Source organism: Amphibalanus amphitrite, unplaced genomic scaffold, assembly GCF_019059575.1.
Source record: "Amphibalanus amphitrite isolate SeventyFive unplaced genomic scaffold, NRLGWU_Aamphi_draft 000045F_arrow, whole genome shotgun sequence".
NCBI classification, from domain to species: Eukaryota; Metazoa; Arthropoda; class Thecostraca; order Balanomorpha; family Balanidae; genus Amphibalanus; species Amphibalanus amphitrite.
Genome location: NW_024881541.1, coordinates 1,463,624 through 1,491,184, shown reverse-complemented (window position 1 = coordinate 1,491,184; position 27,561 = coordinate 1,463,624). Strand labels below are relative to the sequence as shown.

At 47.0% G+C, this 27,561-nt stretch overlaps 1 protein-coding gene across 1 annotated transcript in view; it reads left to right on the top strand.

The window, feature by feature from the left end:
• Positions 1–27,561, top strand: part of LOC122377462 (DNA replication licensing factor MCM7-like) — a 60,461-nt gene that overhangs the window by 3,310 nt on the left and 29,590 nt on the right. Inside the window, exons 2-4 of the mRNA XM_043357516.1 lie at positions 2,689–3,198; positions 16,178–16,359; positions 16,711–16,862. Of these exons, the coding sequence (XP_043213451.1) occupies positions 2,689–3,198; positions 16,178–16,359; positions 16,711–16,862 (844 nt within the window). The remainder of the gene's footprint in view (positions 1–2,688; positions 3,199–16,177; positions 16,360–16,710; positions 16,863–27,561) is intronic.

Here is a 27,561-nt window from a genome sequence, read left to right as displayed (position 1 = left end):
ACCTTGAAATGTCAACTTGAAAATTTGACCTCAGGTCAAGGTCATGACCTGACCGGAAAAGGTCATGTTGCATATCAGTCGATGCTTCTCAACAAGACAAACACAATGAGACCATCCCCAGCGTTCTATCTCTTTCCAATCGCGAGTTATTGGCAAAAATCTGTTTGTAGCCTCGGATGACCTTTCTAGAGGCTATCAGCAAAAATGACACCTAGGTCATCACGGATGGTCCAAATCATTGTGATTTTGAAATATTTGGACTGTTCTTATGCGTACACACGGATCTAGAGGCATTTTCATTTTTCTCCATTGACTTGTAATGGAAAGGTCACGCCACTGACCTGACCTTAGGTCACGGATATAAAAAAAATCCGAGATATACAAACTGTAGGCGCCCATAACAGCATGCAATCCACCAAGTTAAAAACCTTTCTGACAAACACTGCAGGCTAGACATGATTGCAAACTTTTTTTTGGGCTTGGTCAGTTAACTTGACCTGGTGACCTGACATGACCTGGGGTCAAAAATTTCACACATTATTCAAAATTGATGTACCAAAAGCTACCCCAAGCGGCGCGTACGCGCCGCGGTTTTTTATTCACACGCAAAAAACGCGACAGGGTGGTAACATATGCCCCCCCCCCCCCACTGGGGCGAAGGTTATAAGTCAATGGGAGAAAATTGAAATGCGCCTCTTTTGGACGAATGATGTTCAAAACCCTCTCAAACATCGGTTCATAGTTAAACATGACACACTGAATCGGAAAAATACACCTGTGACCCCTCTGTGTGCCCCTGAGGTCATCTCAGGTCATGAACGGTCACCAGCAGTTTTTTGGCTATAACTTTTGATAAAGACGTGCTAGAGCGATGAAAACACGTCAGATGTATTCAGCTTGACGATACGGATCGACTGATATGCTACATGACCCTTTCCGGTCAGGTACGAACTACGAATGAGCTACGATGAGCTACGAACGTGAAACTTGGCATAGCTTCAAATGAATACCTAGGCAATGTTTGAGGAAAGTTTGGTGGTTGTAGCACTTAAGATGACGTCACAGTGACGTCATAAAGTTTTGTCATTTTCCGATATGGACCGTTTCTGATGTCGCTGAGCATGAAACTCAACTTTAAATAAACTAGAGAGCACCTCTTGTCATCCTAAAACATCTAAGTATGTATACTTCCACCTAGTTCCTGACCAATAATCGGTCCTTTATATTCGGTCTCATATATCGGATATATCGTGAGGAAAATGAGAGACGCAAATCTATAATTTGACTTCTGATGTCACTGTGACGTCCTTTCAAATGGGATCGACACCAAATTTGGGCACAACCTGGGCTAGATATTCAGGAAGATGTGTGCAAAGTTTTGCTTCTCTATCTCTACGCGTTGCGACAATATCGTTGCAGAAGTAAAGGGGGGAAACTATATGCCCCTTTCCCCCCCCCCCCCCCCCAACGGCCGGCGGGTGGCGCGGAGGTCCAGCGGCCGCCGGGTGAAAAGATATCGTAAAAAGTAAATAGGGCAGTAGGGGATAAAAACTGCAAGTTTTTGATTTTTTGTTTTACTTCTTACCGCGGCCAAGTTTTTGAACCAATTTTGGCGCATTTACTGCCGATTAGTGCAGAATCAACCAGCAAAAACTAAGCAGCAAGACTAACTAATGAACCAGCAATAAAAACATGTATCATGAAACTAAGCATTTTGAAAATTCATAGGCGGATGCAGGCAATTGAATTTAGGTGTACGGGTTTTGTGGGTGGTGTCGCTAAAACGGGTTAGCGATGATCTTCTTATTCTTAGTTCTTGCCGATATATCAGACGTATGATGGAATGATTAAAATTAGTTTGGTCAGTCATAGGCGGCGTCAGGGCACCGAAGCTGGGAGGTGACCTCGACCTCCCTTTCTTTTTTCCTGGAACTGCTAATGATTCATCTCTTGCTCACTTGGGGATTTATAATACCTGTAAAATATGTTTGTTTAAATCGTTATTGCATTTGCTACTTTTACAAACCGAACGTCATGATCCAAGAAGCAAACAATCGCTGTGTGCAATTACTTCCCCACACCTGGACGCGTCTATGATTTTTTTTTATATTCAACTTGCAATTGTTGACGAGCACATGCTTTGATTAATTCAATCGCTCCAGGGCAATCCTACTACCAAACCGCTCTTCAAATGGTACAGTGCATATCAATATGAAACCCCCTTTTTGGATGCCTGGATCCGCCTGTTATAGGAAAAACATGCCTATAAAAAGAAGATGCACAATCGCTGTGCATATGTTATCACATGTACGTTTCAGTCGCTGTTCACAAAACTGGTGCATACAGATACAGTTATAATGCATCAGCATCGCCGTGTTCAACCAAAAGACTCACTTTGCGAATAGGACCTCCTGATTTCCGATGCCCTGGAACCCCCCCCCCCCCCCCCTGTTAAAGTTAGCAACTTTTCATGGAATGTGCCTAATTAAGTTTGAGGTAGAGTCAAAATTTCAGCATCTGAGCTCTGGTCGTTTCGGAGATAATTCCGAAAAACCTGATGGGTGGATGAAAACAGCCCCCCCCCCCCCCCCGCTCCACTAATAGGGTTCAGCTGGTGGAGGTGGTGCGTTAGTGGTGCGCCACGGGCGGACTTTGATGATCCCCCCCTCCCCCCACGGTCTATTCCAGCGTGTGGTGCAGATGAACAAAACGGATGATGATGAGGCCGATTGTGACCTGCTGACGGAGGAGGAAATTCGCCTAGTCTCCCAGGATGACTTTTACGAGAAAATTGCCCAGTCGATCGCGCCGGAAATATTCGGAATGGAGGACGTGAAGAAGGCGCTGCTGCTGCTGCTGGTTGGCGGGGTGGACACCAACCCGCGCGGCATGAAGATCCGCGGCTGCATCAACATCTGCCTGATGGGCGACCCGGGTGTGGCCAAGTCACAGCTGCTGGGCTACATCGACCGGTTGGCTGCGCGCAGTCAGTACACGACGGGCCGCGGCTCGTCCGGTGTGGGCCTGACGGCCGCCGTCATGAAGGACCCGCTCACCGACCAGATGGTGCTGGAGGGCGGCGCACTGGTGCTCGCCGACCAGGGCATCTGCTGCATCGACGAGTTCGACAAGATGGCAGAGCACGACCGCACGGCCATCCACGAGGTCATGGAGCAGCAGACCATCTCGATCGCCAAGGTATTGGGCTGCGGCGCCCGGCCGGCGGCGGCAGTCTCTCGCAGACGGCTGACTGTGTGTCCGACGAGGGCGACTGAGCCGACGGCCGTGGCCGGTACGCTACGGCCACATTTCGGTGTGCTGAGTGCCCACGTCTTCACTGCAAAGAGGTGCACAGAGCTGGATGTGTCGCCCAGGGTTGGCATTTGTGCCGTCAAAAACTAGTTTTTTTTTTTTGCAAGCTGCCGGCTTAAACGGGCTTTGACCGACAAAAAGTGATAAAAAACTAAAAACCATCCCAACGCTATGCCTATGGATGCATTTGAACTGAACAGTAAACGTTTAACCCTCGCCCTTGCAGGGCGATGCGATCCCCTCCCTAAGGTTTTTCAAAGATAGCCGCTGCGCGCCGCCAAATTTGGCTGTGCCAAATTTGGCTGTGCCAAATTTGCCAACCTTTTTACATGACCTAAAAATTTCAGGTCCGGGTGACCTTGGGTCAGGTCACCAGGTCAGAAAAAGCGGTACAATGTCATGGTCAAATTTCAATTTTATGTATGCACCTGTCCAACTCACAGTTTTGGGCTGATTTCCTTCAAACTGTCATGATGTGTTAAATTCACCGAGTTGTGTAACATATAGTTTGGTTTTTAATTTAATATACAAGGTGATCAAAAAAAAATTGGAACCCCTAACTTAAAATGTCTATAAGTCCGAAAGCATTCACTTTATTGACAAATTGCAAACACCATTAGAAAGAGCATAAAATCCTCTATAAAATCACGTCAAATACCTAAGTGCAGGTATGTTGTAAAGCATTAACACACTATTAGCTTTTGGAATGAGCGTCAGAAAACTGAGTGAAACGAAATCGCCAATTGTTAACAATGCACTGAAGTCCGTTAGCACTCCATCTGTTGTTGTTTTTGCGAATAACACCACATCCAATTTCAATTTTATTACATAAAAGTTTACACAGAAGCACACAAAGAACAGATACACGCGTCCTAGCTTCCGCTGTTCATCCCAGCATGTGCTCAAACCGAGCTCCGTTGGCCGTCACGCAGGCCTGCAGCCGCTTCGGGACGGCTCCGACGGCGCAGGCCAGCAGTCTCTGGGACGACTGATCCCAGCAGGCCGTCAGCCTTTCCTTCAGCTCCTCTATGGTGCTGATCCTCTGACCTCTACCTATACATAATTCGCTCCAGTTCGCTCCCCACGAAGAAGTCCAAAGGGTTGAGGTCAGGACTCTTCGGTGGCCAGGCATCTGGCTCGATGAAGGCCGGGCAGGCCTCTTCCAGAAACTGGACCACTGAGTGGGCCGTGTAGCACGGAGCACCGAATGACTATTTTTTTTTTTGCTCCTGTTGAACTTTAAATTCCTTACAATAGCACGTGAATGAGCTATTTTTATTCATGAACCTCCAAAACATGCGACATGGTCAGAACAGCAAACTGCAAATCACTGATTTGCGCGTAATGTTCAAAACCGTTTCAGTGAGTTTCGTGACACAAATTTTATAGGCATATAACTAGGGCAATATTTATAGTAATAGTTAAGTTCAATCAACTTCGTTTTATAGAAAATTGAACGCTCTTTCTAATGGTGTTTGCAATTTGTCAATAATGTGAAACTTTCGGACTTACGGACATTTTAAGTTAGGGGTTCCAATGTTTTTGGATCACCCTGTATAGACAACGAAATTTCCAATCTGATAGCATCTCGGGTTTTTATGTTTCTTATCTAGAGTTTTCATAAAGCTGCCGTTAAAATTGCCAATTTCGTCGGATTCCGAATTTTTGCCATTGGGTCCAATGTAAAACATGGTTACTTTCAGTCTCTTGGGAACACGATTTGCGTACCTCAGATTGAAAACACTTAAAAAGGCGCAGATAGAAGACGATTTAAACTACAAGATAGCATCTCGTTTTTTTCCATGTCTGGCCATAAATCATGTCTGATTATTTACATGTTTCTTCATGGACCATTCTCAACTATAGTCAATTTACCATTAAAGCCTATGGATTTAGTAGAACTTTCATATCCAACTAAATTTGGGCTACCATCTCTGTTGATCGGGGACCGGGAAATGTATGTTTCGGTTAAAATTTGTGTGAAAAGCCGTGAGAGAAAATTCTCGGATACATTTGAGGCAACATAAAGGTACCGTAAACGGGGGTGTGGTATCAAACAACCTTCTCAAACAAACCTTCCGTTATTATTTACAACGACATCTTCAACCGATCCAAACCGACATAACTGACCGACCGACCGACCGACCAACACTTTCTCTCAATGCCACATAACCGACCGACCGACCGACCGACATCACACACAAAATTCACCAACCGACCCGACCGTCCGACATCTTTGATCTTTTCATCCCCATCTCACAGTTTTCCCTCCAAAAAAGTATAAACATTCAGCTGACGACGAACTCTACCGGTTTCTACTGGCCGCGTCGCCATGACAACGGTTCTCTACCGTTCCGCCGCTCCGTAGTATGACGGAGCCGCCGCTCCGTAGTAAGTTCAAGACAGGCCGGTAGATGGCAGCACGTACCGCGCGGCGCGGCGGTAGCGGCAGAGTCCGCGACATCCTCCCCCCTCTCATATGTGCGCAGGACATATGAGACATCTCACGTACCCTTATACTAACAGACGCCAAGTCACATCACCAAGTCGGGCATCTGAGAGCCAGAGAGGGCACATCAGGCTCAAGCATCCTCGGAAGCAGGGAGCACCTCCAAATCATGCAGACGTTGCACGGCCCTAGTCTTTTTCCCCTTAGCTGTCCTGACTTCAGCGGACCTGGAGACACCGTCCCTACCCGGGAAGAGCCTTGTCACTACCCCCAGGTCCCACTTCAGACGAGGCTGCTTCTCGTCCTGCAGAAGGACCACTGCCCCTTCTGCCAGCTTACCTTGTGACCGAAACTTGCGCACCGATAGCGGCAAAGATCGGACATACTCCTGGCTCCAGACGTCCCAGAACTTCTGCAAGCGCTTCTCCCTCACCTGCGATCTCGCCCGAAGTTCTCCCACTGACACCTCGGCCGGGTCATCTGCCTGTCTGGCTTGAAAGCCGACACTGTGACCGGTGAGGAAGTGATTCGGGGTCAGAGGGGTGGGTGTGTCCACTGAGTCACCCACGAACGTCAGAGGGCGCGAATTCACGCACGCCTCAACCTCTGTGAGCACAGTCACCAACTCCGCCTTCGTCAAGTGCCGCTGCCCCAGGGACCTCTTCAGACCGGATTTCACACAGCCCACCAAACGCTCAAACTGCCCGCCCCACCACGGAGCGAGAGGAGCTGAGAACTTAAACCTAGGAGAGAGACGGCCTAGATACTTCTGTAGGAGCGTCTCAGCCGCGTGAAAAGTCTTCGCATTGTCACAGTCACAGTACACTCCTCTTCTGGCAGCGAACCTGCGGAATGCAAGCATGAAATCATCCAACGACAACGAGTCAACCAACTCCAAATGAACTGCCCGCACCTGTGAACAACAGAACAAACAAATCCAGAACTTCTTGTTCGGGAAGTCGACACTGTAGACTGGACCCGCGAAGTCACATCCGCAGACCTGGAACGGTCGACTCCGCGTGACCCTGTCAGCCGGCAAGGGAGCGGCAGGCTCACAGCACGCCTGTGACGCCAGCCGTCGACACGCCACACACGCCCTCACGACACGCCGCGCTATCGTCCGGAGGCCCACGACCCACAACTCGGCTCTCAAAGCCGTGATAAGAGTAGAAACACCAGCGTGTTTCATGGTACGGTGCTGCTCACGTACGATCAGCTCAGACAGGTAACCCTTGGGGAGAATGACGGGATGTTTCTCCTCGTACGACAAGTCTGAAAACTGCAACCGACCACGGACACGCAGAAGCCCGTCCTCGCCCAGAAAGGGCGTCAAGTTCAGGATCTTAGAGGACTTGGGCAGCTGCTTACCCTCTCTCAGGAGCGTCACTTCTTCCTGAAAGTCGCCCGCCTGCGCCTCCCGATACAGCTGTAGACGCGCCGCTGAAAGCTCCTCAGCCGTCAGCTCGCCAACCTGACGCTGTGAAGCAGACTTCGTGTTAGTCACAAAGCGTAGAATCCATGCCATCACACGAGTAGCCCTGGTCAGCGTCCCATACCGGTCCACCTGCAGGAGTCTGCGGTCATGGTCACTGGTTCCCGTCACGACCGTGGTCAAGACTCCGACATCACCTGCGCCGGCCTCCTCTGGAAGCGAGTCAGCGGCCGACATCTCGTCCTCTTCCGAGCAGGACGAGCTATCAGAATCAGCCAGCCAGGCCGGACCTCTGAACCACAGAGAAGATGTGATCAGCGTCTCGGCGGACACCCCACGGGTCAGGAGATCGGCAGGATTCTCGCCAGATCTGCAATGATGCCAGTTCTCCACTGCGGTCAGTCGCTGAATCACCTTCACCCGGTTAGCCACGTACGTCTTCCACCTCTCGGGTCGACCACGCAGCCAACCCAACGCGATCATCGAGTCACTCCAGCATGAGAAGCGAGTGGATTCAGGCAAACGCAGAGCGCTCAGCACATACTGCACCATCTCAGCGGCCATCACACAGGCCAACAACTCCAAACGAGGCAGCGTCAGCTGTTGTCTAAGTGGCGCGACCCGACCCTTGGAGGCCACAAACGACACGCTGAAGGATCCATCATGCTGTCTGATGCGCAGATAGGCACTGCACCCGTAGGCCTTCGGCGAGGCATCTGCGAAGACCTGCAAGTCGAGATCAGGTGAGGAAGACCAATCGACCTCAGACAGAGCCGCGTAGCAGCGCGGCACACGGATCCTCTTCAGCTCCTGACAGCCCTTGAGCCACCTGTGGACGAGCTCAGCATGCTCGTCAGACAGAACGTCATCCCAGTCCAGTCTCTGGTTCCATAGTTCCTGAAACAAGCATTTCAGCACAACTACGAAAGGGGTCAGGAGTCCGAGAGGGTCAAACACCTGAGCGATGAGACTCAAGAGGATCCGCTTAGTCGGTACGATGTCAGCAGGAAGCCCCTCGCCGGTGAACGAGAAGGAGTCATCTTCCCTACACCACGTCACACCCAACACCTTGACCCTGTCGGCTGTCACCTGACTCTGCTTGTCACACAGAACAGTCGAGTTGCTCGAACACTTTGCGAGCTCCATCCCCGCTGCTCCCATGACATCCTGCGCTTCATCAAGCATAGCTACCACACCTGCCTCGGTATCGGCGCCGCTGAGCCAGTCATCTGCATACAGCGAGTCTCTCAGCTCCGTGACCACCAGGCTGTCCTCGCACCGCGCCAGATGATGGCGGATGGTGGCGTTGAGAAGAAACGGGCTGCATGCGACGCCCATCACGACTCGCTGGAACCGCATGTGACGCATCCGATCCCCCACGCGCCATAGGAAACGAACGGCGTCCTGGTCCTGTGAACGGAGAGCGATCTGGTAAAACGCCCTCTTGATGTCTGCCGTCAGACCGAACCGCCACCGTCTGAAGCGCAGCAACACATCCAGCAAGTTCGGCATCAGCGCTGGACCTGTTTCCACCACATCATTCAGCGACACACCATTGACACCTCGGGCACTAGCGTCAAACACGGGCCTTACCTTTGTGGTGGTACTGCTCATTTTCACAACCGGTCTGTGTGGCATGTAGTACACTACCCTATCAGCTTCACGCTCCTCAGCGGGTGGCACCTCACACACCACACCATCTGCCTCCATCTGCTGCAGAGCAGCGTCATACTCCTTTTGCAGCTGAGGTTTCTGCTGCAGCTTCCGCTCCAAACTCACCAGTCTCTTAGTCGCCGCTTCCAAGTTGTCCTTCAACTGACCCCTATCCTCTTTCCATGGCATCTGAACCACATACCTCTCTCCATCATGCTGAATCGTGCTGTTGAACTTATCTAAGACAGCACACTCAGTCACATCATCGTCTGCCCTGCACTCATCCCAGGACCACATCTTGTCCACACGGGGAGTCGGCTGAGTCAGTAGCAGCAACTGACATCCCATCTCACACTGTACAGGTGCAGGGGGCCCCTCGCTCCCTTGGGACCCTCCTTCACACTCCACCGCCCCTGATAGGACCCATCCAAACCGTGTCTCCATGGCCACGACTCCATCAGGACTGCGCAGGAGTCCAGACCTTACCAACGACCAGTACTGATCCTGACCTATGACTATGTCTATGTGCAAAAGGGCCTCTGTTGTGCACTCGGCTGCCAGTTGGAGGTGTTGGAAGGGTTGGAGCAGATGTGCAGGGACCTTGGGTCGTTTGAGTTGAGCACAGATCTCAGGGACTGCCACGACTTGGATCCTGGCTGGCTCTGCGGACGCACATACATGTGTCGAATGGACATTCAGCTCAAACACATCACACACATTGGACGTTTTACCACCACCAAACGTCGCACAGGTAAGGTCCACCGACCCCTTGAAACTCCCCTTGGCCCGCTTTGCCAGGTTCTCAGTCACAAAACTCTTATCAGCACCTGAGTCAAATATCAGATTAGCCTTGATAGGACCCCTGGGCGACTCGACCAGCACTGACGCCACAGGCAGCAGAGTCAACCCACCCGTACTACAGGACAGTGACACCCCGGCACTGGCAGGGTCACCTCTCTTCTCTCTCCCCTGTGCGGTCCCCATAGCTGACCCATCACCCGAGGAAGCAGAACCCACATCAGAGCCTCCATAATTCACGCCTCTTGTACACAGCACAACGTGATGCCTCCCCTTGCAGTTGTCACACCTTTTACTGCATTTACTCGCGACATGGTCACTCTCGAGGCAGCAAAAACACAACCACTTTGCTTTCACCAGTGAAAACCGCTCCTCAACACTATGTTTGAGCAGTTTAAAGCACTTAGCTGGTTGATGATGGCCACTGCATATGCCACAGCCAGGTGAGGCAGCAGCTGCATGCAGAGCCGCAGCAGTCGGTTGACCACCAGTCCAAGTCCTCCCAGTCCTGCACTGCCCACCTCGTGCACCAGGCGGAGAGGTGTGCAGTCTGCCAGTCTGCGCTGGCTGTCGTCCACCAGGTTGAGATGATTGTCCAGGATGAGGCGATCGTCCACCAGGATGAGGCGATCGTCTGCCAGGATGAGGCGGCTGGTGGCTCTGTCCTTGGCCCAGTCCGGTGTACTGGCCAGATCTCTCCTGCCTGCTGATCTCAGTCTCCAGGAAGTTCAGGAGGTGAGTGACGTCGCCTTCCTTCTCCTCACCCGAACGCGCCCACTCCATTCTGACCTCTGGTGGAAGCTTCTGCAGGACCAGCGGGGTCAAGAAAATGCCATACCGCTCTCTGTCCACACCCAGCGCCTCCAGACTGCGGATGTGCGCCAGCAGTACATCCTGCAGACCCACCAGGTTCTGCGTCTCAAAGTTCAAGAGAGCCTGGATGTGGAGAAACACCTGTCTCTCCTTCCTGCCATACCGCTTCATCAAAATCTCAATGGCCGTCTTGTAATTGGCAGCAGTGAGAGAGAGGCCTGCCACAGACCTAGCCGCTTCACCCTTCAGCTGGGCTCTTAGGTACGAGAACTTTGCAACTTCTGTCATGTCAGACTGGTGAATCACAGCATCGAATGATTCCCAAAACGTAAACCATTCATCAATGCCACCAGTGAACTTAGGCAGATCCAACTTGGGCAAGTGAACATCTGGTGTACGACTACAGGCTGTCCCATTTCCCTGAGCCTCTTCAGTCTGAACCATCAGCATGGCTAGTTTTGAGCGAACCTTCACAGCATTGTCACGAAACGTACCTGCTCTCTCTATGTCATCTTGCAGCATCTCCTCGGCTATCATCATCTCCACAGCACCTTGAGCTTCATCCAAGGCGTCTAGCCTTTTGTCAAAATCAGATAGCGCCACTTGAGTGTCCATTCTCCACTGGTTATCGTGAGAAACATTATCTGCCGACAACTCTTCCAATTTCTTGCAAATTCTGGTAACCCAGCCCTTGGCTGCAGTCCGACTCCTTTCTTCCATTTTCAATCACAATCCACGGATTTCGGCACCATGTGGTATCAAACAACCTTCTCAAACAAACCTTCCGTTATTATTTACAACGACATCTTCAACCGATCCAAACCGACATAACTGACCGACCGACCGACCGACCAACACTTTCTCTCAATTCCACATAACCGACCGACCGACCGACCGACCGACCGACATCACACACAAAATTCACCAACCGACCCGACCGTCCGACATCTTTGATCTTTTCATCCCCATCTCACAGTTTTCCCTCCAAAAAAGTATAAACATTCAGCTGACGACGAACTCTACCGGTTTCTACTGGCCGCGTCGCCATGACAACGGTTCTCTACCGTTCCGCCGCTCCGTAGTATGACGGAGCCGCCGCTCCGTAGTAAGTTCAAGACAGGCCGGTAGATGGCAGCACGTACCGCGCGGCGCGGCGGTAGCGGCAGAGTCCGCGACAGGGGGTGACTTTGCCTTGCGGGGTGACTTTGCCATGCTTCTCGAAAAAGCCTATAGGGAGATCTCCAGTGATATTTTACGAAGATTGTAATACTTTTTTATGCACGCATGAAAGATAATTGATGGGCCTTCTAATATAATCAACACTGAGAGATAAGTTACCACTAAATGCCTAACTGGGCTCCATTTTATTTGAGTCATTGAAATGGTCAAATTTGAAGAGGTCAGAACTTTTTATTATCTAACCATGTTTCAGACGAACTGCGATGCTGAAACTTGGTATGGTTGATCATGACAATGCTGTTTAGTTAGCATATCCAACAAAACTGGCATTTGTCACTTCTTTTAGCTAAAATTTTTGGTGGAAATTTTTCCAAGTGAATCGCGGGCCACATGGGGTGACTTTGCCACCATGTTATCAATGTAAAAATGAAATACTTATCCGATGCAATTCAAAATAATTTTTTAAGGTAGCATCATTTTGAGTTCCAAATTGGTTTTTAGAAAGTAAAAGTTTATATATTGAAAATTAACACAGGAATGCACAGTGGTAGTATAGAAAAGCAAAAATTACCTAAATAAAAAATGGATGAAGCTCGGCCCAATTTTTCAGCACAGCCAAGATCATCTACATTTCTTGAGATGGCCAGTATGACTGGCTGAAGAAATCTGTACCATTTTATAGATCAAAACGCTGATAATAAGGGTGCCGGAAAGTTGCCGCAAGAACGTCCTCTTTCTGTTCCTCTGAATGCCGCTGGAAGAAAGCGGCAAGCTCCTAGAGTACCGATACAATCATATTTCTGCTTATTTATCTATTCTGAACCATTTTTCAGTTTCTATTTACTATAAAATGTCAATTATTTTCAACAAGTATAATGTATTATAAAAAGTAATGTATCTCTTCTTTTTGTACATCATTTAACCCGGCAGGCGGTGGGCCTACCAGCCACCTTCCGCGCGGTGGGGGGGGGGGGGCACTTTTTTGCCCCCCCCCGTATCTCCGAAACTACTAGACGGATCCGGAAAATTCAAACGGCGTTCGATAGCCCTGTCAAATTTGTCGAGGGAAACCAAATTTCATTGACCTCGGGGTCACCGATGACGTCACAGGTCAGGTCAAAGATAAAATGTTTCACCGTTCACGGGGCTTCTAGGGAAAGCGCTATAACACCGAGTAAAACGCATTTTGTCGAAAATCAGCGATAAGGCGTCAGTTGTCTAGTACATATGTTGCTATTCGAGGTCACTGGTCATACCAGGTCAGGTCACAGGTCAGGTCACCAAAGGTCACCAAGGGTCACCACATGAGCCCAACTTTACTAAGGTTATGCGATGCATGTTTTATGGCCAGTTTTTCATTTCCAACTCAATGGTGTTGGTTATAAGACCATCAGGTACGGTTTAGGTCACTTTCTGGTCTAGGTCAGGTCAAGGTCAGGTCAAAAAAGGTCAAATTTCAAAGTTGATATTTTTGCATAAAATGGGTATCGATTCGATGCAGCTCGTCACGGGGAGTCTAATGGTGGTCTTTGTTTTGCGCTACAAGGTCTAGAATTGCTAAAAATTGAGTTTGAAAATTTGACATCATCAATTTTGAACAGTTTTTTCGCTATAACTTGGCCAAAAAAAGAGGTATCGATCTCAAATTTGGTATGTTAATAGAAGACGGTATGGGCTATCACATATATTCCGGTTTTTTTCGAAAATCAAAAAACTTTTTGGATTTTTAGGCTATTATATTCAAAAAATCTATTTTTTGATTTTTGGGGGTCAAAATTCAAAAAATTCGAAAAACCGAAATAGCAGTTTTGTAGCCCTTTTAATTCCACACCTTTTATTTTTTAAACATTTTTCTGTATCTCTAAAGCTGTAGGCCTGACAGCTCTTCCCGCGAAACCTTTTTTTGGGTCGAAAATGGCAAAAATGACGTCACTCTGACGTCATTAGCGGCCAACCTATCATAGCCTTTGGGAAAATTTTTGGTCACCATGTGCGCTAGCTGCTCCCGGGAGGGTACTGAAAGTTTGGTGACGATCGGCGCAGCGGTTCTCGAGATATATCGAAAAAACTAAAGGGGGGGGGCAAAAAAATGCCCCCCCCCCCACCGCCTGGAAGGTTAAGAGCAAAAAACTTCGAATTGCTCTATATTTTCCCATTCAACAATGAAGGATGGTTGCCCTTCCCCATACAACTGAAAAAATGTTTGATAAATATTTGGTAGCGTTAACCCGGCAGTTGCTGGGGTATTTCGCCACCCACCGTTTGCTGGGGGGGGGGGGGGGGGCGTTAAACGCCCCCAGCCGATAACTCGAGAACCAATGGGCGCAGCGAAACGCACGGGGCGGCAAACGAAAGAACGCGACAAGACGCTTCAGATGAGTACTTTAAAGTTGAATTTCGAGGTCACAGGTCAGGTCAAGGTCAGGTCAAACACCTGAAATCGGGCTTTCAGTAGCATGGACTTCAGGACTTCGCAATGGGCGCCTCTCGTCATAAACTCTGTCAAAACGGTGCACAATCCATCATATAAGGCCTACAAGAGTGTCAGCTCCATGCAGGGGTCAGTCAAGTATAGGTCAGGGTCAAGGTCAGGTCAACCGGGCAGGCACATATCCCCGAAAATAAAAACTGATATACGCAGCCTGTGACACATGTTTTATGGGTAATTTGGGGCGTAGAAAACGATGGTGACATTCATTTTATCATATGTGTACGTGTTTGGCTAAAAAAGTTCAATTTAAGAAATTAATGTATCATGGTCGTGAAGTAGTCACGAGAAATTGCCAAGATTCAGTTCAAGATTTTGGAAAATGGGGATCCATAATCAATAATCGAAGATAGCCATTTGATTGTTCATGGTATTGGCAGTCTAATGGCGTTTACGGCATGTCTATATGTCTATTCTGTGATTTTATATGATTTTTTGAACATATGCCGTTTTTGGTCGAAAACTCAGAAATCATGACGTCACTAAAACCTCGATATCTCAAAAATTTTCAGACCGATTTTTTTTAAACTTTGTCACAATAAACTTCAATCAATTCCCTACAGGTACCCAAAATTTGGCGCGCCTGCGGCGCGCCGTTTTTATGCTATGTCCCGGCGAAAAAAGTGGGGGCGTTTAACGCCCCCCCCCCCCAGCAACTCGCGGGTTAAAAATCATTATTTGGCATAGTGGCAAAGTCACCCCTTTTTCAGTTTAACTTTGTCACAACTCATTTTCTTTTAAAAAATTATATTTTCAGGCTAGATATAAATACGATAATAGCAAAACCCAAAGAGCTAATCTTCATCCGTGTTTTGAACATAGAGTCATCCCAATACGTTAGCAAGTTTAAAGAATACAAGCGTCTAAAGTTGAAAACATGGCAAAGTCACCCCCGTTTACGGTACGTGAATCGACAGCGGATGCACTTTAAATCTATTCTTTCTTAGGTTTGTCAGACTAATTGATAAATCGCATCGCGTTTAACATAACGGTACATCATTGGAGTTCAAAACTTATTTTGAAAATATTATTGATATCACTGATACATGTGCGCTAACCAGTTTTTTCAGTGATTTACCTAGCAATCCTCGTGCTGTGTTCAAAAAGATGTTTACAGTGAGGTCGAACTTCAAAAAACGAACTATAGTAATGCAGCGTTGAACACAAATGGTTTAGGCAATTTCAGAAGGGACAGTATGTTTGTCTGCAAGTGGAGAAAGCGGAAGAGCCTTATCACAGTTGATAAGGAACAAAGACATTTGAAGCAGCAGAAAACTAATTAGGCAAAGTTCAGAATGTTCAGTGCAACCCAATGACATCCGGGTACATTTCATTTCATTTGCATTTGTACGTTTCAATGAATGGCGTAAATGGACTATCCCACCTTCTAAAATGTTGTTAAAACCAGTTAAATTGTGTCCGACTTTATAGATTGGATGACCAGGAACACGGTTCTGGCATTTATTTTTCATTAAACATCTTAGGCTTCCCATATTCCAAACACAAACTTTCAAATATGTGACGTCACAGCCCAAAATTACCTCTTTCCCCAGGCCACATTACTGTCATAAAGCTGATTCTTTTTACTCTGTAGGCACCACAACAAAGTTCAGACCAAGTTTTAAGCGATTTTTCAACGAACAAACCCATTTAAATCAGAATGACTAAACGAGGTGACGTCACACTAACGGTCGCTCCATGTTGAAGATAGGGCCTTGCGCAAGGCCCATTTTCAAATGAAGGGAACGAATTTCTTCAACACCAAGAGGCCGCGGGGGTTGCAACCTAGATAGATAGTGGTTTCTGAACCTCGCCGCAAACTTGGCTATCTCAACTCAAACCCCATGTTAAAGGTGGGATAGTCCCTTTAATACGAAAAACAACCAAGTTTTGGCCACTTGAGTTTTTGCCAGTTTTTGACACCATGGTTTCTGCCAACTGGTTTAAACCTGTTAAAACCACTGACAGAAATCAGTTTATCCACCCCTGCCACCCCTGGTGTCGTCTCGAGTCGGTACATCCCCGAGTCAGTCTGAGGGGCTCCGTTTCGCAGGCGGGTATCATGTGCTCGCTGAACGCGCGCGTGTCGATTCTGGCGGCGGCCAACCCTGCGTACGGCCGCTACAACCCGCGCCGCTCGGTGGAGGCCAACGTGCAGCTGCCGGCGGCGCTGCTCTCCCGGTTCGACCTGCTCTGGCTGCTCATGGACAAGGCCGACCAGGAGAACGACCTCAGGTGAGCAGACGAGCACTAACACACCACCTTTGTTCAGTTGTTGTTCTTCCCTCCACCTCTAATGAAGTGTAGCCTGTAGGCTGTGGGCGCCTCTGGCGGCCGCCGCCACGGCGGTCTCCCGGACCTCCTCCGGCTCCGGGTGAATAACAGACCACCTCGGGGGAGCAGCCGACCAGCAGCCGTAGCTCAGTCCGGGGTGAGGGTGACCAGCAGCATTAGCTCAGTCCGGGGTGAGGCTGGCCAGCAGCCGTAGCTCAGTCCGGGGTGAGGCTGGCCAGCAGCTGTGATGTGTGGTGACTGACCGCTCTGTGTCGGTCAGTGGTCAGCTAACGGCTGACTGTTTCGCTGCAGGCTGGCCAAGCACATTACCTACGTGCACCAGAACTGCGTGCAGCCGCCGAGCCAGTTCGACCCGCTCAGCATGCGCCTCATCCGACGCTACGTGGCGCTCTGTCGTCGCAAACAGCCGACCGTGCCCGAGGCGCTGGCGGAGTACCTCGTCGGTGAGTGGGGGCCGGCTGGGGGGAGTAAAAACCACTTCTCAGGATTTTCTTTGCGGGAACATTGTTCTTGAGAACCAAATATAATACCAACCAAAAATCATCAAAATCGGTCTATATCTTCTATGTGCTGATCAGAACTTTTCGATAACCCCTCGTATTGTTCAATCTTATTCAGTTAAAAGGAAAAGGAGAAGAAAAATGGAACATTCAGCTATGTGGTGCCCGGAACAAAGCACGTAACTGTTGTGATAATTTTGGCTGCATTATATCGCCACCATATGCTTACATGTAGAAAATATAGTTACTGGGGTAGGTTAGATGGATATCTGTCGCTATCCGTGTGCGGGCTATCCCTCACACTTTTAGGGGTGTGGGTCGGATAAAAGTTAAAACCTCTCGTTTTTTCGCGAGCAACTCGCGCTAAAAGCGGCCGATCGTGAAGACTTTGAGTATCCTCGAACGTATCTACGTTACTGGATACACATTCCTTATACAGTTCATGATCCTGAAACCAATGGCCTTTGACCTTTGATCTGATTTCGGAGACCATGTCAGACCGAAATGATTTGCCGTATACGAACTGCGTTTCCAGACTTCTATTTTGATTACATATAGCCGTGCCAACATGTGAACTGATGGTTGTCCAGTGTCCTAAAATTGATTTTCCGGAGAGTGTGATTGAAGCCGCAAGGACGTCACTATTTCAAAAGGACGTCGATATCGGTGCGGAGCCTAAGCCACTGAAGATCCCTTAAATCTCTTGAAATTAGCGATTTTCACTGGCAATTTCTAATAATAGCACCTCAAGGCACCTCGACACAAAGTAATGCCAGTTTGCCCCTAGTACAATACAAAATTCAATTATTCACCACAAACACAAAAACAACACTTTGAAGATGTTAATCTCTTGTCCATTATCGTACACAACAGTCAACAACAAATATGTTTCAACAAAAATCAGCCCAAGAGCCAACGGCTATCTCTAAATATTGACGTCATAGGAGTGATATTATATCGAGCAAGAGGAGTGACGTAAAAAACAGACGTCAAAACAAAGAGATGGAAAACAGTTAGGAAAATTAATTTCCATAGCTTCCTGTTATGAAATTCAATCAAGAAAACTCCAAGACGCTGAATTTTTCTTGGCTGTAAAAAATGTGAAATCATTGTGCACTTTTCAGTTTTGTACCGACGTCGATTAAACGGGAATGACAAGGTCAATCGACGTCCCCAACATTGCGTGTATTTTTAAGCCAAGGACGGCGTACTTAAATTAAAACTGTTAAAATTCGGTAACTTAATTTACATTCAAACAAATAAACACAAACTTTTTAAACAACCAGTATCAACATATGCAAAATTAACTACCTTTGAAGTGCATGCTCGAGGGGCAGCGCTATCCCGTTACTGTGACCTTCCGAGGGAAAAAAATAATTAAATATGTTACATGTGATTCGATACAAAAGGTATGTTGTGTGCTTATAGATAAATGTCGAAGCAATATATTCGCATGATTTATTTTTATCTATACACTGCACAGTTACTTAAACTGAAAAGTGGAAAACGACGTCCTCAGATCTCTCTATTCCGACATCTTTTCTCCTTCATATGGCAGCTATTACCTTCACATGGTAAAGGAAAAAACTTCCATATCTGACGCACAGAAAACGAAAATAAAACCGCGTTGTTTACTGTACTGGTACGGCAGTTGGCCAGCGGTGTAGGAAAGATGAGTTGAGTGTGGGTTTGTGAGGCCTTGGGATATATTTATTGTGATTTTGCATAGCCGTGTTTTTAGGCCACAGAGGTGATATTTCTTTTTGTTGTTTGCTTTTGGTGTTCGATATACCTGTCGACTTTTATCTGTCAGGGACGTCGTTTAGCTTTCCGGGACGTCGCAAAGAGAATCTGTTCGGGTATGGGTTTCCACCCAAATTCACGAAAATCAGGACACTGAGGTTGTCCAATGCATTATGATGGGTTTCAAGTTGACTTATCGGCCAGGTCAAGGTCATTGACGTTTGGTGATATCGTGTGACTGTTTCGAATTTCACGGTTTTAAGGGAAGTTTTTTAAGGGAAGGGATCGTTGATACATTTGAGAAGTCGTGGTGCCAATACAACTTGTTACGAAGCTGTCGCTGGTGGTTTAGGTACACCTGCTATGAACAAATGGTGCTGGTGGGACGCCTACTACTTGACCCAAACTTACCCAACCCAGCCTAGCTTAATCCTCGCCCCCTTCCCATAGTTATTTTCTTCGTGATAGCTCCGAACACGCCAGCGACAGAGAGCTGCGACTAGGCATACCTGACCTTTGATTCAAGCCAAATATTGTGACACCAACCAGATTTTCAGGACAGGTCAGGCTACTGACCTATGACGTCATAAGTGAACCTCTGCACGGTCCTCGGATGCCGCAATTTCGCAACGCCCTCAGTCCCAGAGGAGCTTTCACAGGGGGATGAAACTTACAGTACGTGTATCCCCTTGTGGTCTCACAACTTGTACGTCTCGGATTTTTCCTGAAGATCACATGAGGTCAGGTCGGTCACGTGACTTCACCATTATAAGTCAATGGGGGAAAAATGAAAGCTGCAATTTTTGCGCCGGGAACGATCTCAAACTATCTCAAGCACACGGATCATGATTTCATGCACTCCTTGGATGCTTCAATTTTGCATTGCTGACGTTGCGTGACGTCATTTATGACGAGTTTTTCGTCAATAACTCCCGATCAAACTGAGCTAGCCAGACGGTTAAGCCACCAATGGACTCAGAAAGACCTGCCGAATCGACTGATATGCAACATGACCTCTTTTGACCAACCTCGCGACCTAGGGGTCTCTGACCTGACCCTGAGCCGAAGTCAACGCCTCAAGTTGACCTCACCCGAACAAAAAAGTATACCATTCGACGCGCCTGAGCAAGGCGAGCACGTTGATGCTAAAATCGCGCTCTGCGGCCGTTTTTTAAGAAGCTATTTACCAAAAACCGAACCCGTGTCTTGGGCCTCTTGACCTGACCTCAGAGGTCACCGGTTGACCTGAGACCTTAAAATCGGGTACTAGTCACTTCGTCTCCTAACGGCACACACGCTCGTTTTTCCGCGACGCTCTAACTCCATCAGGGACGAAAAACGACGGAGCGGGGGTCGAACCAACGCTCCCCTTCCTCCGGCCAGCGCGTATGTAGAAAACCAACATGTCCGGCGGGGGTTAACCCTCGCCTTTATGGTGTTTTGCTCAGCCCCCGTTCACGAGCCTCATAATTCCTTTACCGTGACGTCACGTGGGCTACAAAAATCCCTTCACCCCATAATGATCCATACAAATGATGCCGAGTTATGAGCTGGGCTGACGCCTAAGTTGAGGACTACAATATTACCAGTAAAATGCCTTTTGGGCGAAGGACGAGCGAGCGAGATAGTGAGCCCTGCACGTGCGGAAGGGCGAGAGGGTACTTCCAACGGGGCTTGTGCAAAGCACCCTTCTAACCGGTCGCTAGCGGTGTGCCAAGTTTGAACGCAATCGGCCCAGCCGTTCCTGAGATCTGGAAGCGGCATTCTGCACGTGCGCACGTGCAAACGGGGTCCAAACTGACTTTTGCACGGCACCCTACTAACCGGTCCCCAACCGTGTACCAAATTTGAGCGCAATCGGCCCAGCCGTTCTCGAGATCTGGAAGCGCCCCCTGCACGTGCGCACGTGCAGTAGCACCCTAACCGCAACACATGGGAATGCATTGCCTAGTGGGTGCCTACCTGTATGCCAAGTTTCAGCGAAATCGCCCGAGTAATTACCGAGTTATTGAAATGGGAACAAATTTGGCACCTCTTCTTTTTGTATTTTGCACGTGCAGTAGGGGTAACTCGCATAGATCAAGAGTATCCGACCTTTGGTAGAAGGGATGCAGCTACCCTATAAAAATTACCGTAAGACAATCGCCCAAGCGGCTGCTGACATACGAGCCTCTCAAAATCACTACTTTTGCAAAACAGCTTGAACACCCTTGACTTTTCACGTGGCACGTGCCACGACGGTCACTGAGATGTGTCAAAAGTAGTCAATAACGGGGTAGAAGGGATGGGGCTACCCAGCAAAAAAGACCGCAGGCCAATCGGTCCAGTGGTTGCTGAGATATAATCCTCTCAAAAGCGTTACAGGCCGGGCCGGGCCGGGCCGCTCATACTGAGATTTTTCCGTTATATTGAAAAGACTTCGCTTCGCTCGCTGCGCTCCCTCGCTCGTAATAAAAAGCATACCATTTGACTCAGTGAGGCTTGATTTTTCCTGGGAAGCCTAAGATGTTTAATGAAAAATAAATGCCAGAACCGTGTTCCTGGTCATCCAATCTATAAAGTCGGGCACAATTTAACTGGTTTTAAGAACATTTTAGAAGGTGGGATAGTCCCTTTAAGGTGGTAGGTTTAGGTTGTAGGTTCAATATTGTAGGTTGTAGGTAAGTTTAGGCCAGGTTTGGTTTGGTTAGGTTTGGTTTGATTTGATTAGCAAGCATCTCTGGGTAAAGCGCCTCTCCTTCGTTGCAAAAAGAAGTGTGACGCTTGCTTAACCTTCGCCCCAGTGGGGGGGAGGCATATGTTACCACCCTGTCGCGTTTTTTGCGTGTGAATAAAAACCGCGGCGCTACGCGCCGCGCCGCTTGGGGTAGCTTTTGGTACATCAATTTTGGACAATGTGTAAAATTTTTGACCCCAGGTCATGTCAGGTCAGGTCACCAGGTCAAGTTAACTGACCAAGCCTAAAAAAAGTTTGCAATCATGTCCAGCCTGCAGTGTTTGTCAGAAAGGTTCTAAACTTGGTGGATTGCATGCTGTTATGGGCGTCTACAATTTGTATATTACGGATTTTTTATATCCGTAACCTAAGGTCAGGTCAGTGGCGTGACCTTTCCATTACAAGTCAATTGAGAAAAATGAAAATGCCTGCCTCTAGATCCGTGTGTACGCATAGGAACAGTCCAAATATTTCAGAATCACAATGATTTGGACCACCCGTGATGGCCTAGGTGTCATTTTTGCTGATAGCGTCTAGAAAGGTCATCCGAGGTCATTTGAGGCTACAAACAGATTTTTGCCAATAACTCGCGATTGGAAAGAGATAGAACGCTGGGGATGGTCTCATTGTGTTTGTCTTGTTGAGACGCATCGACTGACATGCAACATGACCTTTTCCGATCAGGTCATGACCTTGACCTGAGGTCAAATTTTCAAGTTGACCTTTCAAGGTCAAATTATAGTTCATTCGACGGGTCTCGGCGAGAGGAACACGATTCTGGCAATAGAACTGTCGTGGCTTTTTGTAGTCGAAAGTTATGGTCGAAAAACACTTTTCGTAAAAACAGCTATTTTTGGAACATTTGTAGCTGAATAAAAATTTCATCACTCATCAGCATTTCAATTTCATTGTGCGATACATAGAGGATTCTTCATGACTCCGAGTGGAAGATAAGGATATCTTTTCCAAGCGGGTTACTGAAAAACCGAGCGACGAAGGAGCGAGGTTTTTCTGTAACACGCGAGGAAAAGGTATCCAATCTTCCACGAGTGAGCCATGAGGAATCCTAATTCCTATATCTTTCTATGTTGAGGTTTATTCTTAATTAATTAAATATGATATTTAAATGTATTCATCTATGTAAAAAAACATTTAGAGAAGTTTGTTTTTATTTCATAAATTTCATACATAAACAGCCATTAAAAATGCCGTTCGGTTATTGACCCATCATCACTTGAACTCTTGATTTTTGGCTATGAACCCTCGAGACCTTATCTTTGCATCTCAGAGAGATGCAGAGATAATGAATTCTTATCTTTGCATCTCAGAGGAGTGCGAGATAGAAATATCCCTGCACTGTAGACCCAATGGCAAATAAACCTCAACTAGAAAGATAAACCAACCTCTGATGAACATACACTATAAAGGAAAATAATGACAGAAAACCTGGTGATATTATGCTAGAGTCGTCTGAATCCTCAATAGCCCGATCTAAATCGCAAATTTGCCCATTATCACTACCTATTATAAGGCAAAATACGAGAGTGCGGCAGGTATTTACATTATAGCATAACAAACCCTATATAGGCCATGAACAATACCTTGCATTATAAATGTCTCACGCAAGTCATTTATGTATTCGCAAATGGCTACCAAATCGCTACCATATTATGTGACGTCATCTGGGCTGCAAAAATCCTTTAGTGAACTAACCTTATAAGTAAAGTAATCTTGGTTTTGGTAGCCGCCAACGCACAGGGCGGGGCTAGGTTATTGATTGACCTTCTAGGTCAGACTCAGGTCAATGACTCAAAAGTCGGGAAAATCGAGACCTGTTAAAACTTCGGAGAGTAAGGCTGAGTTAGGCTGTTATAAGTTTTTCGGGGCGCTGATCACGAGTTTCATGTTAGGTCTGATCACCGATGATGTACCTATTCAGGTATTTAGGCCAGGTCGGGTCTGGTCAGGTCAACCAGTAGGCGTCTTGCTAGCTGCCCATAGTAGGTGTCAACCACCACTGACAGCTTCGTGACATGGTACGAAGGCGTCAAAATTACTTTATAAATGTTCAAATGGGTGCTAAATTCGAAATCATCCCCCAAAACTAGCCAAACGCTCTAGCGAGAGGCCAGCGGTCTTTCCGCAAAAGTTTTTTGCTTTTTATTTCGCAACTAGTGAAGAAAACTTCTTAAAACTTTGCATACCTTCTCTGTTATATGTAAGCTATCATTTGGATGTCAAGCACTAAATATATGACGTGAAGCTGTTAAGTTATAACGTCATATTTGAGTATAATACAGGATCTAGCACCACTATAAGTCAACAAGAAAAATTGGAAGACCCTATTCGTGCACCGGGAATGGTTTCATGCACTCCTTGCAAGGTCCGGTGCTTCACTTTAGCATTGTTGACTTTAGGTGACGTCATTTATGACGGCACTAAGGCTATATAAGTTTTTCGTCAATAACTCCTGATCAGCTGGAGCTAGAGAGTCGGGAAAGCCACCAGTGGACTCGGAAAGACCTGCCGAATCGAACGATATGCGATATGACCTCCTTCAACCGTTTTCGTGACCTGAGGAGCTCCGACCTGACCTTGGCCCGAGGTCAACACCTTAACCCGCGCCCCAGTGGCGGTCTCAGCCAACTTCGCCCTAGTGGGGGGGGGGGGGCATATGTTACCACCCACCTCTAACTCAAAAACTAAGAGGGCTAGAAAGACGCGGTAAAAAGCAATCGATAGCTCTCAATGCGTACGTTTGAAAGTATATCGGTCATTTTTCATCTTAGAGTAATATTGGTGTCACTGGAGGTCATCAAAGGTCAAAATTTGCCAAACGTCATTATATTTTTCAGAAAACATGCATTTCTTTCAGAAACTATGATAGCTAGAAAAATGCGTGGAAAAGCAATCGATAGCTCTTGAACTCTTCTTTCGATAAGGTCATTATCAAAATTGACCTCAGGTCAACGGTTTAGCCTCCAGAGGGCAAAAACTCCAAAAATAGCTGTTTTTACGAAAAGTGTTTTTCGACAATAACTTTTGACTAAAAAAAGCCACGACATTTCTATTGCCAGAATCGTGTTCCTCTCGCCGAGACGCATCGAATGAACTATAATTTGACCTTGAAAGGTCAACTTGAAAATTTGACCTCAGGTCAAGGTCATGACCTGACCGGAAAAGGTCATGTTGCATATCAGTCGATGCGTCTTGACAAGACAAACACAATGAGACCATCCCCAGCGTTCTATCTCTTTCCAATCGAAAGTTATTGGCAAAAATCTGTTTGTAGCCACAAATGACCTCGGATGACCTTTCTAGAGGCTATCAGCAAAAAAGACACCTTGGTCGTCACGGGTGGTCCAAATCATTGTGATTCTGAAATATTTGGACTGTTCCTATGCGTACACACGGATCTAGAGGCATTTTCATTTTTCTCCATTGACTTATAATGGAAAGGTCACGTCACTGACCTGACCTTAGGTCACGGATATAAAAAATCCGAGATATACAAATTTTAGGCGCCCATAACATCATGCAATCCACCAAGTTTGAAACCTCTCTGACAAACACTGCAGGCTGGACATGATTGCAAACTTTTTTTTAGGCTTGGTCAGTTAACTTGACCTGGTGACCTGACCTGACATGACCTGGGGTCAATTTCACACATTGTCCAAAATTGATGTACAAAAAGCTACCCCAAGCGGCGCGGCGCTACGCGCCGCGGTTTTTTATTTATACGCAAAAAACGCGACAGGGTGGTAACATATGCCCCCCCCCCCACTGGGGCGAAGGTTAAGTTGACTTCACCCGAACACCAAGTATAGCGTTCGACGCGCCTGAGCTAGACAAACACGATGATGGCAAAATCGTGGCAGTGCGACCATTTTTGGCAAAGTAATTGACCAAAAACCGAGCCCGTGCCTTGTGGCACTTACCTGACCTAAGAGGTCATTGGTTGACCTAAGACTTAAAATGGGTTAGTAATCGTTGCGTTTTATAACGGCACACACGCTCGTTTTTTTCCGCGAGGCTCCAGCTCAATTAGAGGCGAAACGGCGAGGGAGTTGCACCAACCCTCCCCGGCCAATATAGAAAACCAATCGGTCCGGCCAGGGTTAAATACCGGAATTGTGATCTAATGTTAAAAGACGGCGCAAGGTCACCTGACGCCAGTGACAGGTCCTATATTTGCATCTTATGTTCACGAAGGTTTCAATTTCCACTTTCTTCAGCCGGGTGATGGTTACCAATAGCAAGGCTCTCTGAATGCAAGCCGTAATCGCCACGCAATATGTGGAAGGCTTTTGATTTCAATGCATACATACATACATAATCCATACATACATGCATACATAAAACCATACATGTTATTTTTTTACATTGTATTTTCTGCGCTTTTCACAAAATTATTAAACTCAAGCGCATCTGTTTATTAATGACCAGTCAACTACACATGGATGCGTGCAGGCCACACAAGACAGCGTAAGCCGGGCGCGGCGGCCGAGCCGATACTGGGGCCGGTGCGGGCGGTAGTTGGGTAGGAATATCGGCTCCTGCAAATTTTGCGCAAATATGCGCAGTTAGCTTTTATGTTGCTGGTGTAAATTTGAATCCTGCTTCATCTCACGAAAAAATCGGAATGAAACTAGAGGGAACTACCTGTTGTTTCCTTACCTAAGCTTTGCAGTTACATTCCAGATTCACTGTAGGAGAGCCTTCATAAAAAAGCTACAGTTAATCTTAGTTGGGGAAAAAGTATACAAATAGTTTGCACTGACTAGTCAGCAACTTCATAACGAACATTTTGATGTGTAGTATGTGGGATTTCAATTTGGTGTCTATCAGCAATAAGACTCTGAATATCCGGCTCAAGAAACCTCTTGCTTCGCGTCAGTTTCCGAGTTCTGGAATACCCCATCTTGGGGGCTGATAAGTTATTTTTGGTCACCTGTAGTAGTTTTTTTTTTTTGCCTAATTATAATAATTTGATCAATTTCAAATTTATCTGTATAAAAATAATCCGAAACTCTGGAATCGCTTGTGGCCTCTCGTGAGAGCATTTCCGACCAGTGTGCGCCGTTCCGGAGATCCCGGCAGCCGGCGACTGGCTCAGGCCCGAGCGGCAAGCGGCCGTGCGCGATAGTTCCGCCAGCGGCCGCTAGAGGGATATCGCAACGCGCGTCGTCGCTAACCATGCGAATCCAAGAAAAGGTTGAATAACTTGAATAAAAGTGGCGGTAAAGCCATAATTTCAGCGGCAAATGAGGGCTGATAGCAAAGGGGTCCAACACAACCATCTGTATTTAGTACAGATGGTTGTGTAGTATTTACTATATTTTATATACTATATATTTATAGTATTTACCCTTTTCTGTCAACGATAAGCCCCAGCGATCGCACCGCTGTAAAACTCACAAGCCGTTCACCGTTCAGGGTATTTCATTATAACCACCCGCCGGCCCCAATAACGTAGTGTGACTGTAGAATAGGTAGGGCACGAAATACAAGCATGAAAGCGATTAGATAGGTTAGAAGACGGAAATACATAACGGAAGCATAACCCTGAATTTACATCGAAATAAACAAAACGATTTATTACTAATAAATGTTCCAAAAATCATTGCTTCTGTATAAGTCGTATGTTATAAACGTCACAAAGCGGCAAGTTTTCGCGGTATTTAGGCAAGTATTTGGCAAGTTTTTAGTACATTAGCAAGCTTTCAGTACCTACATACATTAGCAAGTAACAAGTGATACAATCAAGCCAGGATACGCGTCACAAGCTTTTCACGGTATTTAGGCATGTAAATACCAAGTAAATTAGCAAGTTTTCAGTACATTAGCAAGTAGCAGGTGATACAGGAAGCTGGCAGGTATTTTGGCAATTTCAACAAGTTTTTCGTGAGTACAGGGTGTCCCATAAGTTCCTTCTCACCTAAATTTTTCTTTTAGAGGCTCTCTTATTTAAAGCCACGCTTAATTTATTTTGTAACTGAGCTTTTGGGGTTGCCATGGCAACTGTGAATGTGCTCCACGGTAACTAATTCGTCTAGACAAAATATTTTTTGCCAGAGAGTTCACTTCCTTTGGAGACGGCTTACGCCGCAACATAGAGGTCTCTGATACGGGAACGTCTCGGTATTTAGACCGCACTGGGCCATTCACGACGGTTGAGGGTAA